We start from the raw sequence: 15,672 nt of genomic DNA on the forward strand, positions 1-15,672 counted from the left end.
TGTCCTCATCTACAAAGTAAGGATACTAACATTCCTGTCTTGAGGATATACTGGTCACTTAGCCTGAACTTAGGTGTTTATCAGGTCTCCTGCAACTGTTAGTTTGAAAATTGAATGTGCCAGTTGTTGGAGATACAATGGGAACAAGACAAGCCTTTTCGACAGGCAAGTAAATATTCTTATATCTCTGGTCCCGCTAGCCCAGGGCTCAGACTTGTTCTGTAAAGAGCCAGACGGTGAATGTTTGTGGGTCGTACAGCCTTGGCTGCAACTGCCTGACTGCTGCTGTAGAGTGAAAGCAGCCACAGAGCTTATGATATGTAAGGGATGGATGTGGCTGTGCTCCAGTGAAACTATTTATTACAGCACATGGTGGCATTTGGCCTGCAGGCCATAATTGCTTACTTTTGCGCTAGACTAAGCTTCTTGAGGGCAAGAACTGTCATTAATTCTTTTTTTTTTTCGTTTTTGTATATTTTTATTTATTTATTTTTTTATTGAGTTATTGATAGGTTACAATTTTGTGAAATTTCAATTGTACATTAATGTTTGTCAGTCATGTTGTAGGTGCACCACTTCACCCTTTGTGCCCACCCCCCACCCCACCTCTCCCCTGGCATCCACTAAACTGTTCTTAGTCCATAATTTTAAATTCCTCATATGAGTGGAGTCATACACAGATTATTCTTCTCTCGCTGGCTTATTGCACTCAACATAATTCTCTCAAGGTCCATCCATGTTATTGCAAATGGAATGATTTTGAAGAACTGTCATTAATTCTTGTATCTCTCTTACCTAGTGGTGTCTGATATGTAGCAGGCACTTAAATTGTTTGGATTGATCTGAAGTCATCACATATAGATGAATATGAATTAATAGGAGATTTTCTTAGTTCACTTCCTCTGAGCAGAAGAAGAGATGCCAAGATGGGACTAGATGTGCAAGTGATTTAATGCCAGGGTTGGGGGGAACTCCAAGGGGGAAGGGAACAGGAGTTGGGGTGAACCTTCATACTGTGATGCAGGTCTGACCTCTGAAAGCAGAGAGGGAAAGAACAATTGGGTAGGAAGAGCCTAAGACCACAAGATGCAGTTCTGGGAACGTGTTAGCCAGTTGTTGGGGAGTCCTTGGACAGAGGTTGCCTGCTAGAGGAGTCCTGTGTCTCGTGGCAGGATTGGCCTGGCTCTCATATCTCACTGTGCTCATTGATGTGCTGGAGCATCCTGGGAGAGGCATGAAAGGTACAGCAGCTAAAGGCTGGAGGCTGTCAGTCTCTTGAAGGGGGATATGGGCTGTGTGCTTCTGTGGCCGGTACAGTCCATTTCTTGTGCTGCACACATGTGTTTCTCCACACATGTTCATGGGCCTCTCTTCCTGAGGCGACATCTTGGAGCTGGAAATTATTGGGAAGAATACAACTGCTCCTGCTGCAGCTAATCTCATGTCTGCAGCTGGTCCTCATCCTCTCCCTTCTCCACTCTCCATTGTAAAGTCCTTCATTCTCAGCCATCATCTTGGCAGGCCTTGGGTTGCTGACCTGGTACTGTGGCCCAGAAGTTCATTCCTAAGAGTCTGGACCCTTGATAACCACACGCTTCTCAGGCTGATGTTTCTGCACATGCCCATCACAGTTACAATGGGACAAGGAAGCAGCAAGAGGTGCCACAGGTATTCTTCCCTGCTCTCATGGTGTAAGAGCAGCCATCCCTCCTGCCTGCGTGATAGTGATTGCTCTTCTTGCCTGCTGCTCTCTGCCACAAGGAGTCCAAAGTGCCCTTACTGTACTTCCTGGCAAGAGGACTTCTTCTCTTGCGGATGTTGAACCATCCCTGTGTCCCTGGTATAAATCCCACTTGATCATGGTGTATAATCTTTTTGATGTATTGCTGTATTCGGTTTGCCAAAATTTTGTTGAGGATTTTTGCATCTATGTTCATCAGTGATATCGGCCTGTAGTTCTCCTTCTTTGTGTTGTCCTTGTCAGGTTTGGGGATCAGAGTGATGTTGGCTTCATAGAATGTGTTAGGGAGTACTCCATCTTTCTCAATTTTCTGGAACAGTTTGAGAAGAATAGGTATTAAGTCTTCTTTGAATGTTTGGTAGAATTCTCCAGAGAAACCATCTGGTCCTGGACTCTTATTTTTGGGGAGGTTTTTGATTACCGTTTCTATTTCCTTACTTGTGATTGGCCTATTCAGATTCTCCATTTCTTCCTGATTCAGTTTGGGGAGATTGTAGGAGTCTAGGAATTTGTCCATTTCTTCCAGGTTGTTCAATTTGTTGCCATATAGTTTTTCATAGTATTCTCTTATGATCTCTTGTATTTCATTGGTATCTGTTGTGATTTCTCCTCTCTCATTCCTAATTTTATTTATTTGCGATTTCTCTCTTCTTTTCTTGGTGAGTCTGGCTAAAGGTTTGTCAATTTTGTTAACTCTTTCGAAGAACCAACTCTTTGTTTCATTGATCCTTTCTATTGTCTTTTTTGTTTCAATATCGTTTATTTCTGCTCTTATTTTTATTATTTTCCTCCTTCTACTGACTCTGGGCTTTGTTTGTTCTTCTTTTTCTAGTTCTGTTAGGTGTCGTTTGAGGTTGCTTATGTGAGCTTTTTCTTGTTTAGTGAGGTGAGCCTGTATTGCGATGAATTTCCCTCTTAGGACTGCTTTTGCTGCATCCCAAATGATTTGGTATGTCGTGTTCTCATTTTCATTTGTCTCCAGATAATATTTGATTTCTTCTTTAATTTCTTCAATGATCCATTGTTTGTTCAGAAGCGTGTTGTTTAGTCTCCACATTTTTGCACCTTTCTCTGCTTTTTTCTTGTAGTTGATTTCTAGTTTCATAGCATTATGATCAGAAAAGATGCTTGATATTATTTCAACTCTCTTGTATTTATTGATGTTTGCTTTGTTTCCCAAAATATGGTCAATCCTTGAGAATGTTCCATGTGCACTTGAGAAGAATGTGTAACCTGCTGTTTTTGGATGAAGTGTTCTATATATATCTATTAAGTCCGTCTGGTCTAATTTTTCATTTAATTCTATTATTTCCTTGTTGATTTTCTGTCTGGATGTTCTGTCCATTGGTGTTAATGGTGTGTTGAGGTCCCCTACTATTATTGTATTGTTGTTGATGTCTTCTTTTAGTTCTATTAAGAGTTGCTTTACAAATTTTGGTGCTCCTCTGTTGGGTGCGTATATATTTATAAGTGTTATGTCTTCTTGGTGGAGAGTCCCTTTTATCATTATATACTGTCCCTCTTTGTCTTTCTTTATCTGTTTTGCTTTGAAATCTACCTTGTCTGATATTAGTATAGCGACACCTACTTTCTTTTGTTCATTATTAGCTTGGAGTATTGTTCTCCATCCCTTCACTCTGAGTCTGTGTTTGTCTTTGGGGCTGAGGTGTGTTTCCTGGAGGCAGCATATTGTTGGGTCTTGTTCTTTGATCCATCCTGCCCCTCTGTGTCTTTTGATTGGGGAGTTCAATCCATTTACATTTAGAGTGATTATTGAGATGTGGGGGTCTACCACTACCATTTTGTGTCTTGTTTTCCAGTTTTCTTCAATTTCCTTTGTTTCTCGTCGCATGGTTTAATCTGTTCTGATGAAGAGCTGCTACTCTCTGTTGTTGTCCTACTACTTATCTCCTCTGCTCTTGGTTTTGTAGTCCCTTTCCTTTTTTGGATTTTTCAGGAATGAGGGTTTTCCTGAGGATTTCTTGAAGAGGAGGTTTTGTGGCAATGAACTCCCTTAATTTTTGTTTATCTGGGAAAGTTTTTATTTCTCCATCGTATTTGAAGGATATTTTCGCTGGGTAGAGAATTCTCGGCTGTAGATTTTTGTCCTTCAGATTTTTGAATATATCATTCCACTCTCTTCTAGCCTGTAAGTTTCTGCTGAGAAATCTGCTGATAGCCTGATGGGGGTTCCTTTGTAGGTTAGTTTCTTTTGCCTGGCTGTCCTTAGTATTTTCTCCTTGTCGTTGACTTTTGCTAGCTTCACTACTATATGCCGTGGGGTTGGTCTTCTTGCATTGATAAAGTTTGGAGATCTATTGGCTTCTGTCACCTGAAGATCCATCTCTCTCACCAGATTTGGGAAGTTCTCAGCCATTATTTCTTTGAATAGGCTTTCTGCCCCTTTCTCCTTCTCTTCTCCCTCTGGTATACCTATAATCCTTACGTTGCATGTCCTAATTGTGTCTGATAATTCTCAGAGAGTTTCTTCATTTCTTTTTAGTCTTACTTCTCTCTCCTCCTCTGCCTGCAGCATTTCTCTATTGCCATCTTCCAAATTGCTAATTCTTTCCTCCATATTATCGGCCCTGCTGTTCAGCGCATCTAGATTTTTCTTAATCTCCTCTATTGTGTTCTTCATTTCCAATATTTCTGTTTGGTTCTTCTTTATCGTATCAAACTCTTTTGTGACATAGCTCCTGAACTCGTTGAGTTGTCGGTCGGAATTCTCTCTTAACTCATTAAGTATTTTAATGATGGCTGTTTTGAAGTCATCATCATTTAGGTTATATATCTCATTTTCTTTGGGATTGTTTTCTGTGTATTTGTTATTTTCCTTCTGTTCTGGAGATTTAATGTATTTTTTCATATTGTTTGATGTTGTTGATTTGTGCCTCCGCATAGAGATAGAGTTTAGTTGCTCCTTTCACTTGTTTCTGCTGCTCCAGTGGGGGAGCAGCTGTTTATACTGCATCAACCAGGAACCCTATCCGCAGTTGCTAACTGGGCCTGGGCCCCTCCTCGTAGTCACAGTGGTCCTTTGGATTCCCTCCTCTGCCGTGGGGGCCGTCACAGGGGGGCTTCAGGCTGCTGGTGCCTACTGTTGCAGCCCACCTAGCCGTGCTCCCTCCTTGGGGTCTGCAACGGTGTTATGGGCTTTTCCAGCAGCCAGGGGTAGGATCACTTATATTTGTTGCTCCGTCACTGTCGGCACCCACAAAATCTCACTTGTCCACTATGGGTCTCAGGAGAGCTATTGGCATCTTCTACAGTCTGTGGTTAGTTCACCTAGCTATGCTACTTTTGTCCCAGGGTCTTCCAGCCTTGTGGCTGCTGGATGGGTGCTTTCTACTAGTGCTGTGCAGAGGCTTTCCCTGAGGCTGCTGTGAGCCTGTAGGGTTTCCCCCTAGGCTACGGAGCTGGGTCGCTGGAACTCCACCCAGCCCCAGTCCTGTTCCCCAGGAACTCGGGGAGCCCTTTGCCCTGTCTTGGGGGATAGCTGGAGATCCTGATTTCAGTGGTAGCTGGTCAGCTGCTGCCCTGCCTGATATTCTCCTCTCTGGGACCCTCCCGGTGTTGTGGATGCTGGGAGTGGCCCCTCCGCTAATAGCAGACAGAGAGTTTTGTCTGCTGCCCAGGCAGAACTCTGGAGCTTCCCCTCCGGGCCGCGGAGCCGGCCTCTGGAGCTTCACCCAGCCCCAGTCCTCTCCAAGATCTCCAGCAATCCCTAGCCCCACAGGGCGGGCAACGGCAGCTGGGGGTCACCTCGCCCTCTGGGATTCTCTGCAGGACTTTCCCGGAGTTGTGAATGCTGGGCGTGGCCCCTCCACTAATGGCAGACAGAGAGTTTTTTCTGCTGCCCGGGTGGAACTCTGGAGCTTCCCCTCCGGGGCGCGGAGCCGGCCTCTGGAGCTTCACCCAGCTCCAGTCCGCTCCGAGATCTCCAGCAATCCCTAGCCCCACCGTGCAGGCAGTGGCAGCCGGGGGACCTCTGTACCCTCAGCGATTCTCTCTGGGACCCTCTGGGTGCCGTGAACACTAGGTGGGATCTCCCCGCCAATGGCGGGGAGAGACTCTCCCCGTGGGCTCAGGTGTGTAACTCTAGAGTTTTCCTCTGTGTTTAGGAGTAATTGCGGGGGGTTTAGGTAGGGTTCTGGTCACCTGTTTCCACCGTCGCTCCTCTGTTGTGTGCTCACTCCTGCCCTAGATGTGTGTTGATCTTCTGGGGGTGTCCGTTGGAAGAAAGCCGCTTGCGGGTACTAGGCTGTTTGGTCGGGGTCGGAGAGTTTTCACCTATTTCCACATCCTCCCGGAGGAAAGTCTGTCCGCCTTCCGATGTATAGTCACGTGGGTCTCTCAGACGTCCTGAGATGCTGTCTGGATATCCTTTGTTAAGCGATAAGTGTCCAAATAATTGTAGACTCGAAGGGAGAGAGACAAAGAGGACTACTCACGGCGCCATCTTCAGAGGACTTCTTCTCTTTTGGGGATAGGACCTCCAACTGCAGAGCCCAGAGTTGTGGGGATGGGTCCCTGGGAGGGCTGGTAAGTAGGGCTGCTCCTGCTTCCATCCCTTGGTTTCTTCCTGGACCATCTATTCATGTGTTTATGGGACACACCACCATAAAGAGTCCCCTGACTTAATTCATATACTATTCCGTTGTCCTGTACGTCCAGCTTGTCTCCAGTACAACACTGTCTCAATTGTTGTAGGTTTATAATCTTGAAATCAGGTAGTGTGAGTCCTCCAATTTTGTTCTTTTTCAAAATGGTTTTGGCTATTGTCTTTTGCCTTTCTATATAAATTTTAGAATCAACTTGTTTCTATAAACATTTCTGTTGATATTTTAATTGTGTGGAATCTATAAATCAGTTTGGGGAGATCTGACAAAGTAACAAATCCTGAACATGGTGTCTTTCTGTTTACTAGGGCCTTTAATCTCTCAGCAGTGTTTTGTAGCTTTAAGTATACAGACTCTACACAGGTTTTGTTAAATTTAGATCTAAGTTGTTCATGTGTTTTGGTGCTATTGTAAATGGTGGTAGGCTGTAAATCTTGCACATTTTTTTAAGAACTAGGTAGTGTATATACTTCTGTCACAAATGGAGTTTACTTTCTAAATAGTTATTGCTAATCTGAAGTAGGAGTATCTTTCAGATCAGATCACAACTCTCCCCTTCTTAAAAATATGCATTTCAGGGGCCGGCTCTGTGGCCTAGTGGTTAAGTTTGTGTGCTCCACTGCGGCGGCCCAGGGTTCAGATCCTGGCTGCGGACATGGCACCACTCGTCAGGGCATGTTGAGGCGGCGTCCCACATCCCACAGCTAGAAGGACCTGCAACTAAGATATAAACTATGTACTGGGGGGCTTTGGGAAATAAAGCAGGGAAAAAAAAAAAAAAGGTTGGCAACAGTTGTTAGCCCAGGTGCCAATCCTTAAAAAAAAAAATTATGCATTTCATGCTTTACTCATAATGGAGTCCATTCATATGGAATAAGGAATGATTGTGCTTGGGGTTCAGAGGCTTGGTTTGGCAAGCAGCTATTTTTCCAGCTTCGTCTCTCATTCTCCTTCCCTCAGACACTTTATGTTCCTGATAACCTGTAAGCAGTATTGTGAAATGTAATCACTGGCAGTTTTTCAGCATTCGAGTGATACAGTACTGTATAACACTACTGGGCTCGAAAACTCTGTTGAGTGGGTACAGAGCAGAATGGAGTCCTGCAGACTGCTCTGGGTTTGCCTCACCCACGGGCTCTGGGGAGCAGCGCTCTCAGACACATCAGCTCCTACGGTAATCACCTCGGGCTGGCTGTTTTATACAAAGGCTTTAGGTTACCAGGGCAAAGAGGCAGGCTGGCAAAAGCTGTAAATACTGCAAATTTCTGCTGATGCGAAAGGAATAATTTTAGCATATATTCTGGGAGGGACTTTAAGTCATTGTTTCCTCTGTCATTTGTGAGTCAAATTTATTAAGATTTATAAACTATGTTTTCCTTGTGGTTTACATGTCCTAAAGTATTTTTATTAATTGATTAAGTAATAAATTCTAATTTGTTTCAAGTAGGTTCATTAAAGGATAGTAGTTCTGGGGTGGATTACTTTCTAATTGCTTTTTTTCCAACCAGTCTTTCTTTGGCAATCGGGGACCTGGGGGGTTTTGTTGGATGATTTGCTGTGGCCAGTTCCTTTGCTGGCCTCAGTTTCTTCAGTGTACAAATGTGGCATTTGTACTAGATCATGTCTGAGGGACTTTATAATTCTGGAATCCACGATCATAATGTTAGGGTTACATTCATAATTTTTAAAGAAAGACAAATGTAGCCCACTAGAGGGAGCTCTCCTCTTTTTTAATCTCAATTTTCTTGAAAAATATCTTTCATGTAAGAGTGTATAAACTGTATCTGAACAATTTGTATAAGAATAATAAAGTGAACACCTGTTTACCCACGATTTACATCTTCTTCTGAGAGGTCACACTATCCTGACTTCAATGTTATCATTCCCTTGCTTTTCTTTTTTGTTTTAACACTTATGCTTCTATCCTTAAACAATGTATTGGTTTGTTTCTGAAATATTTTTCTCTGTTTTGAAGTTTATATAAAAGATGTCAAAGAGTACATTTTCTTCTCTGACTTGTTCTTTTGTTTCTCATGATTTTTGAGATTTATCCATGTTGATGTGTTTAATTACCTAGTTCATGGAATTTTCTCAACCATGTTATATCCTATTATATCAATACACCATAATCTGTTTCTCTGTTCTCCTGTCAGTGGGGACTCCAGTTTTTTGCTATTATAAACAATGATGCCATGAACAATATGGCAGTGTCTCTTTTTGCACATGTGAAAGAGTCTCTTTAGAATCTCAGAATTATCTAGGAGTGGAATTAATTTAGAGGATATGTGCATGTTCAACTTTACTAGGTAATGCCAAGCTGTTTTCCATGGTGGATATGCTAATTTTTATTCCAGTAGCAGAAAATATTTGATGTTGACTGACTTAAATTTTTGCTGATCTGGTAAATGTGAAATGCTGTCTCATTGTGACATTATTTTGGATTTCCTTGATTACTCATGAGATTAAGTATCTTTTTATATGTTTATTCATCATTCCTGATTCCCTCTCTGCAAATGCCTAGTTCATGTCTTTGCCCTTTTTTTTTTTTGTGAGGAAGATTGTCCCTGAGCTCACATCTGTTGCCAGTCTTCCTCTTTTTGCTTGAGGAAGATTGCCGCTGAGCTAACATCTGTGCCAGTCTTTCTCTATTTTGCTTGTGGGATGCTGCCACAGCATGGCTTGATAAGTGGTGTGTAGGTCTGTGCCCAGGATCCAAACCCATGAACCCCAGGCCACCGAAGCAGAGCTTGCAAACTCAACCACTATGCCGCTGGGCTGGTTTGGCCTTTTTCTATAGGGTTTTTTTTTCTTATAAATTCATAGGAGTTTAAAAATATATATATTATGGATGTTAATCATTTGTCAATTATATGGATTACAAGGATCTCCCGCCTTTTCACTTTTTTTTATGGTGTCTTGATGAACAGAAAAGTTTTAGATTTTAATGTAAGTGAACGTTTTAATCTTTTCCTATATGCTGTGTGGTTTTTGTATCTTGTTTAAAAGAGTTCCTTCATTACCCAAGGTCAGAGAGATGTTTTCTTATATTGTGTCCTAAGTTTTATGGTTTTTCTCATGATTTTTATTCATGGTGTGATTTGGGGATTGTTCTGGTTTTCTGTTGCTGAGAGACAGTCTACCCCAAACTTTAGTGGCGTAAAGCAGCTATTTCATTTTGCTCATGGTTTTTGTGTCAGGGATTTAGAAAGAGCTTGTCTGGCAGTTTGCTCCTACCCAGAAGTTGGGCTAGGAAATTCACTTCCAAGATGGCTTCTTTATCTGCTCAAGAACGTGCTGCTTCTGTGCCTCTTGGCCCCTTTCTCTTTCTACATGCTGTCATCCTCTAGGACATCTCCACATGGATTGTGCTTCTTGTGGCATGATGGTCTTAGAGTGGTCACTATCCTTACATGGTGACTGGCTTTCAGGAGATTGTGTGCTGAGAGTGAGCATCCTAAGAGCGAGTATTTCCAATAGGCAAGAAGAGGAAACTGCCAGGCAGCTAAAACCTATACCTGGAATTGGCAAAGTGTCACTTCTGCCATATTCTATTTGTCAAAGCAATCACAGGGCCCACTCACATTCAAAAAGGTAGAGAAATAATCTCCTCCTTTTGATGGGGCGTGTCAGAGTCACACTGTGAAGAGTATACAGAATGGGAGATATTGTTGTGACCATCTTTGGAAAATACAGTTTGGCCACAACAACATTCATTTTCATACTACATTCATCCCCTGCATCAAGACTCCCGAAATTTATCCCATTATGGCATCTCATCTAGCAATTGCTGGCCCATAGCACTTCTAAAATGTAATTGAACATATTTCGGCCATTCCTTGATTTGGTACAGTTCTGCTTCCTGGGAGTGATTCTGTGTGGTTCCTTGCTTTACCCCTTGGACTTTTGGCTTTGCATTCTGAGTCATTCTTCCTTTTCCATAAGAAATGGTCCATGTTTGCAGTGGGATAGCTTTCTCAGATACTTCCCGCTTATAGAAGCTTGAGATTCTTGACTCTTCATTTTGAACTATTTCCTCCAAGTGGATGGTGATTCTCCTAGTACTGTTGTCTTAAAGATGCTATGACTTTTCTGTGAATCTTACTGTGGTTTACTCAATTAGACAAAAGTCACACTCACAGATCTCTTTGAGACAGGCTCTTCTCTTTGTTGGGCTGCTTATAAGTCTGCTATGGTATAACACCCTTAAGATTCTTAAGAGTGTAAACTATTAGTTCATCAAAGGTGGTCTATAAGGTACTGCCTTAAATCTTTCTGAGATTATAGTCTTATAACCATAAACTTGTGACTACTCCGAGACCATATTTTACTGGAAACCTCTTGAATTTGGTATTTGCTATATAAGGCCATTTTTACTTTGGGAACCTTTTACTGGAAATGATTGGAAATGAGAAATAGTTTTGTTTTTGAATTATCAAGTCATAGCTCCTTTATATTTTTCCTAAATTCTGCTTAAAAACTGAATAATTCCTTCTTTAGTTTATCCCTTTCTATCCATACCTTGTAATCAAGGCTAAGAAACCAGTTGGCACTTTCAACATTCATCATCCTGGAAAACTCCTTAGCCAGACCCAGCTTTTTTTTTTTTTTAAAGATTTTATTTTTTTCCTTTTTCTCCCCAAAGCCCCCAGGTACATAGCTGTATATTCTTTGTTGTGAGTCCTTCTAGTTGTGGTATGTGGGATGCTGCCTCAGCATGGTTTGATGAGCAGTGCCATGTCCGTGCCCAGGATCCGAACCAATGAAACACTGGGCCACCTGCAGTGGAGCGCGCAAACTTAACCACTCGGCCACGGGGCCAGCCCCCAGACCCACCTTTTGTATTTTTCATGTTACTGCAGGCGATGGTTTTAATTGAACTTTATGCCACTACGTAACATGGATCTTTTCTCTAACTTCCAGTAACAACTCACTGTTCTTCCAGCCTCCACTAACAAGTCTGCCTGAGGCCCTTTAGGCCTCCGCTCACTGCCTGGTCCTGATGCAAATGCCACAAACTTCTCTTCAGGTTATCTGTTGTTGTGTAACAAAACGATGCCCAAACTTAGTGGCTTAAAACTGTCATTGGAATTTTTACCTAATTTTGTGGATCAGAAATTTGGAAGAACTTAACCGGACATCAGCTGGGGCTGCTGAGGCTGGAGGATCTACCTCCAAGATGACTTCTTCAATCACAAATCTGGAGCTTCGGTGCTCCTTGACCTCAGCTTCTTTTCCTGCAGTGTCTCATCTTCTAGGGCCTCTTCCTGTCACTTCGATGTCTCACAGCATGCTGGTCTCAGGGTAGTCTCACTTCTTACATGATGGCTGGTTTCCAAGAGGGAGCATTGCAGGAATGAGTGATACAAGAGTGAGAGTTCCAAGAGGCAGGAAGAGAGTTCTAGGCCAGTAAAGGGCTGGTGCCCTTTCTGCCATCTTCTATTTATTAAAGCAATTAGAGAGGGCTCACCCAGAACTCAAAAGAGTAGAGAAAAACACTCTCTGTCTAGACAAGATGGTGGCAAGCTCACATTGCAGAAGAGCATGTAGGTGGGAGACACTGTTTTTTAACGTCTTTGGACGTGCAGTCTGAGACAGAGATGCAATTTCATTTTTCCCCAAATGGATGACCAGTTGTACCAGAACTCTTTTTTAAAGATTTTATTTTTCCTTTTTCTCCCCAAAGCGCCCTTGGTACATAGTTGTATATTTTTAGTTGTGGGTCCTTCCAGTTGTGACATGTGGGATGCTGCCTCAGCATGGCCTGATGAGTGGTGCCATGTCCACACCCAGGACCCGAACTGGTGAAACCCCGGGCCACTGAAGCGGAGCACGCAAACCCAACATGGGGCCAGCCCTGTGTACCAGAACTCTTTATTGAACAGTCCACACTTTCTTATTGATCTGTAATGTCTATTTTGTTATAAATCAGATTTCTAAATATGTGTGTGCATTTGTTTTGAATTGTCTGTCTAGGCCCATGTTTTTCAAGTGGGGACCATTTTGTAGGGGACAATGTCTGGAGACATTTTTGCATGTCAACACTTGGGAAGGGGTTCTACTAGCATCTGGTGGAAAGAGACCAGGGATGCTGCTAACTATCCTACACTGTACCCCCACAGCTGAATTATCCGGCCCAAAGGTCAATAATGCTGGGGTGGAGAAATCGTGGTCTTTGCCGTCAGTAGTGCCCACCTATGCTGTCGTAATTAGCCTTGATGACTGGTAGAGGAGGTCACCTTACTTTGTTTTTCTTCTTTAGGAATGCCTTATTTTTGACCTCTTGCATTTCCATATAAATTTTAGAGTCACTTTATCATGTTTCATGAAGAACTCTTTATATTTTGAGTGGAGTTTCATTGTAACTATATATCTTTATGAGGAAAATTGACATTTTATGATATCGAATCTTCTTGTTCACCAACATAATATATTTCTCTACCAATTTAGTTCTTTAATGTCTTTCAATAAAATTTTATAGTTTTCTTATTAAAGGGCTTGCAAATCTTTTGTGCAAGATTTGCTCTGTTGGCCACTTAGTTATTTTCCTCTAGTAAGTTGCTTTCCTCTTTTGGGCCTTGATTTCACTAATCGAAAAATGTGACGTTTGGCCTAGATCACCTCTAACAGGCTTTCAAGCTGGAGTAACATGGTTACAGTGATAGAATTAAACTGAAAACTTTCAATGCACAAAATAGAGGGAGTCCACTAGAGGGAGCTCTTCTCCATTTCATCTCAGGCCTGGTTGCCAGACTGCTGTGAAGATCCCGCAGATGTTACGGCAAAGACTGCCTCTTCTCAGGGTGGAGGAAAAAAATGACTCTCTGGTGTCTCTTCAATCACAGTTCTCCACATAAGAAATTCTGCTTCGGTCTGGAAGATATTACTTGTTTCTGGGTGTGGGAATACAAGAAAGAAATACATTTTGAACCTAGGAGGAGATTTATAGATCATCCAATTTAATTCCTTCATCTGACCAGTGGATAAACTATGATTTAGAGACAGTTACTTTCCAGAGGACACAGACAGTTTGTGAGAGATCCAAGGCTGGAACTCAGGTTCACACATTTTCACGCTGTAATTGAGGGAATGGGGAGGGGAGTAAGCAGTTGATATTAGCGGTGGAGTGGGGATAGGGGTTGCGTTTATTTTTTAAAGGACCGAGAGGTGAGTGGTCTGTGAATTTCCTGGAAGTATATGCAATGTTGTGTGTGTATGTGAATGTGAGAGTGCGTGTGTGTGTGTGTGAGTGAGTGTGTGTTGATACGTGCTATACTTTGACTGGAAACAGGACTTCTGTTGTGATTGTGGGCTTCTAAGAAATAGGATTGGACTTCTGTAAGCCACCCTTTACCTACAAACTAGGATAACTGTCACTTGCTTTAGAGATTCATTTAATTTATATTTTGGAATCATTTGGAAATACCTGGCTTGGTAACTTTATTACCAAAAATTTAAGCTGTCTTTCAGTTTATTTATCTTTAACTTGATTTAATGATTTCTAGACCTCATTTTTTCCTTACTGACTCAAAACTGACTTTTCAGGTAAAGTGCAGTTATTGGATGTTCTTTTCAGAGATGAGACTCAACTTCTCTCGATTAGTCATCCTTTTCCAAGTCTATTGTGACTGATTTTGAAACATTTCTCCATAGTGCTCTTATTTGATTCTCCTGATTCATCTTGGTGCAAACTTTCCTTATACACTGTAGACATTTTAAAATTCTTTATTTCTGCATTTGCCTTATGAATAAGATTTATAGTTTATTTGGATTATTTTTTCTGTGGATGTCATGGATAAGATTTTATGCCTTTATTTTGGCTTAAATAAATAAAAGGTCAAAACAAAAAGTCAACTACCTACTGACTTCTATGTCAACATTAGGAACTAGAGTTCTTGCATTGCTTTTTTAATGCAATGCGATGTATTCTTTTCTAGCAAGCTAACAGGAAAGGATCCTCTGAGAAAAATATGTAAGTAATTACCTTTCTGTTGTTCTTTACCAGGTATGGTCTATACCAGTTTAAAGAGGGTTAGCTTATATTTAGGCTTCTATGTGTTAGTCCAAGGAGCGATGCTGTTGGTACCTAGGAGGGATGGGAGCAGAGGAGGAGTGTAAAAAAGGCAGACTAAGGACATTGGACAGCTTTCTACCCTCTCTAAGAAGCTTCAATTTCAATGTGAAGTGCTGGATATTCTAGGGAGGGAGAATTAATCTTTATTAGAAATAGTTATAAAAATGAGCATTAGGCCAAATGATTTTTGGGCTCATATACTCTTCCTTAGCAAGTATTACTGAGGATTTATCTTTCAATAATTTCTGTTTGCATACGTACTTACCATCTGTAAATTTTGGCTGGAGTTACGAGGCAGTAATGATTTTGAGCTGGGTGAAAGAATGGCTTACCCTAGCATCCCGGTAAGAACATCTTTAATCAATCATGCCAATCGGATGATAAGAGAGCAACTTTATTTATTTAAAAATGTGTCACGTCTGATTCTTGTTTTTCTTCATAAATGTTATTTGATGGGCATAAGGAATGAATATTTTTAAAAGATCATATATTGTTGTGTACAGTCATGTGTAATGATTTAAGTGTGAACTCATTTATTATCTGAAGTTTGGAATTATTATATCCAATCTCAAGGGTACAGAAGTGGGGACTATTGTTAAAATATCTGTGTCTCCCACTGACTGCAGTAAGAGATTTTTCTTCTTGTTTTCTAGATTTCCTCCTTCCTCACCCCTGAAACCATATCCAAAGAAGCCCCCATACCAAAAGGATGTTATTAAATTTCCAGAATGGAATGACCCCCCAGCAGGCACTTCACAAGAGAACATCCCAGTGAGGCCAGTTGTGATGGTAAGTGCCGTTGTTGAAAGATGAGGAGCTGGCAGCAGGGAGAAAGAACAAGCAGTCTGTGAACCGCCAGGCTTAGTCTGGTTCTTTCTGTTGGTTGCTTGTGAGCAGTGGTCTGAAAGTACTTTAAAACAATATCTTACCTGTCAAGGGCTGAGAGACCAGTAACAAAGAAAGATTGACTTTTGAGTATTTTCTCTCTTGCTTCTTGGCATTTTGACTGAATATATGGTAGCTGTTTTCATGTGTTCAGACTGAGCGGGTTTCTGTTAAAACTCTGTTATAATCTCCTTTCCTTTCTGTTCTGTAATTTACTCTCTTCCCTCTTTGTCTCCTCCTCCTGTGCTTTGTTATAATTTTTACCAGTTGAGAGTGAGAAGGTTGGGCATGGAGTCTTGTGGTTTGACCCCTGACACAGTGTATGAACAAAGGGAGATTCTGATAGTCTTGGA

General features: G+C 41.7%; 1 protein-coding gene across 1 annotated transcript in view; it reads left to right on the plus strand.

The window, feature by feature from the left end:
• Window positions 1-15,672, plus strand: part of DEPDC1B (DEP domain containing 1B) — an 89,186-nt gene that overhangs the window by 23,098 nt on the left and 50,416 nt on the right. Inside the window, exon 3 of the mRNA XM_046671786.1 lies at window positions 15,088-15,223. Within this exon, the coding sequence (XP_046527742.1) occupies window positions 15,088-15,223 (136 nt within the window). The remainder of the gene's footprint in view (window positions 1-15,087; window positions 15,224-15,672) is intronic.

The sequence above is a fragment of the Equus quagga genome, chromosome 9 (genome assembly GCF_021613505.1).
Source record: "Equus quagga isolate Etosha38 chromosome 9, UCLA_HA_Equagga_1.0, whole genome shotgun sequence".
In the NCBI taxonomy this organism is placed as follows: Eukaryota; Metazoa; Chordata; class Mammalia; order Perissodactyla; family Equidae; genus Equus; species Equus quagga.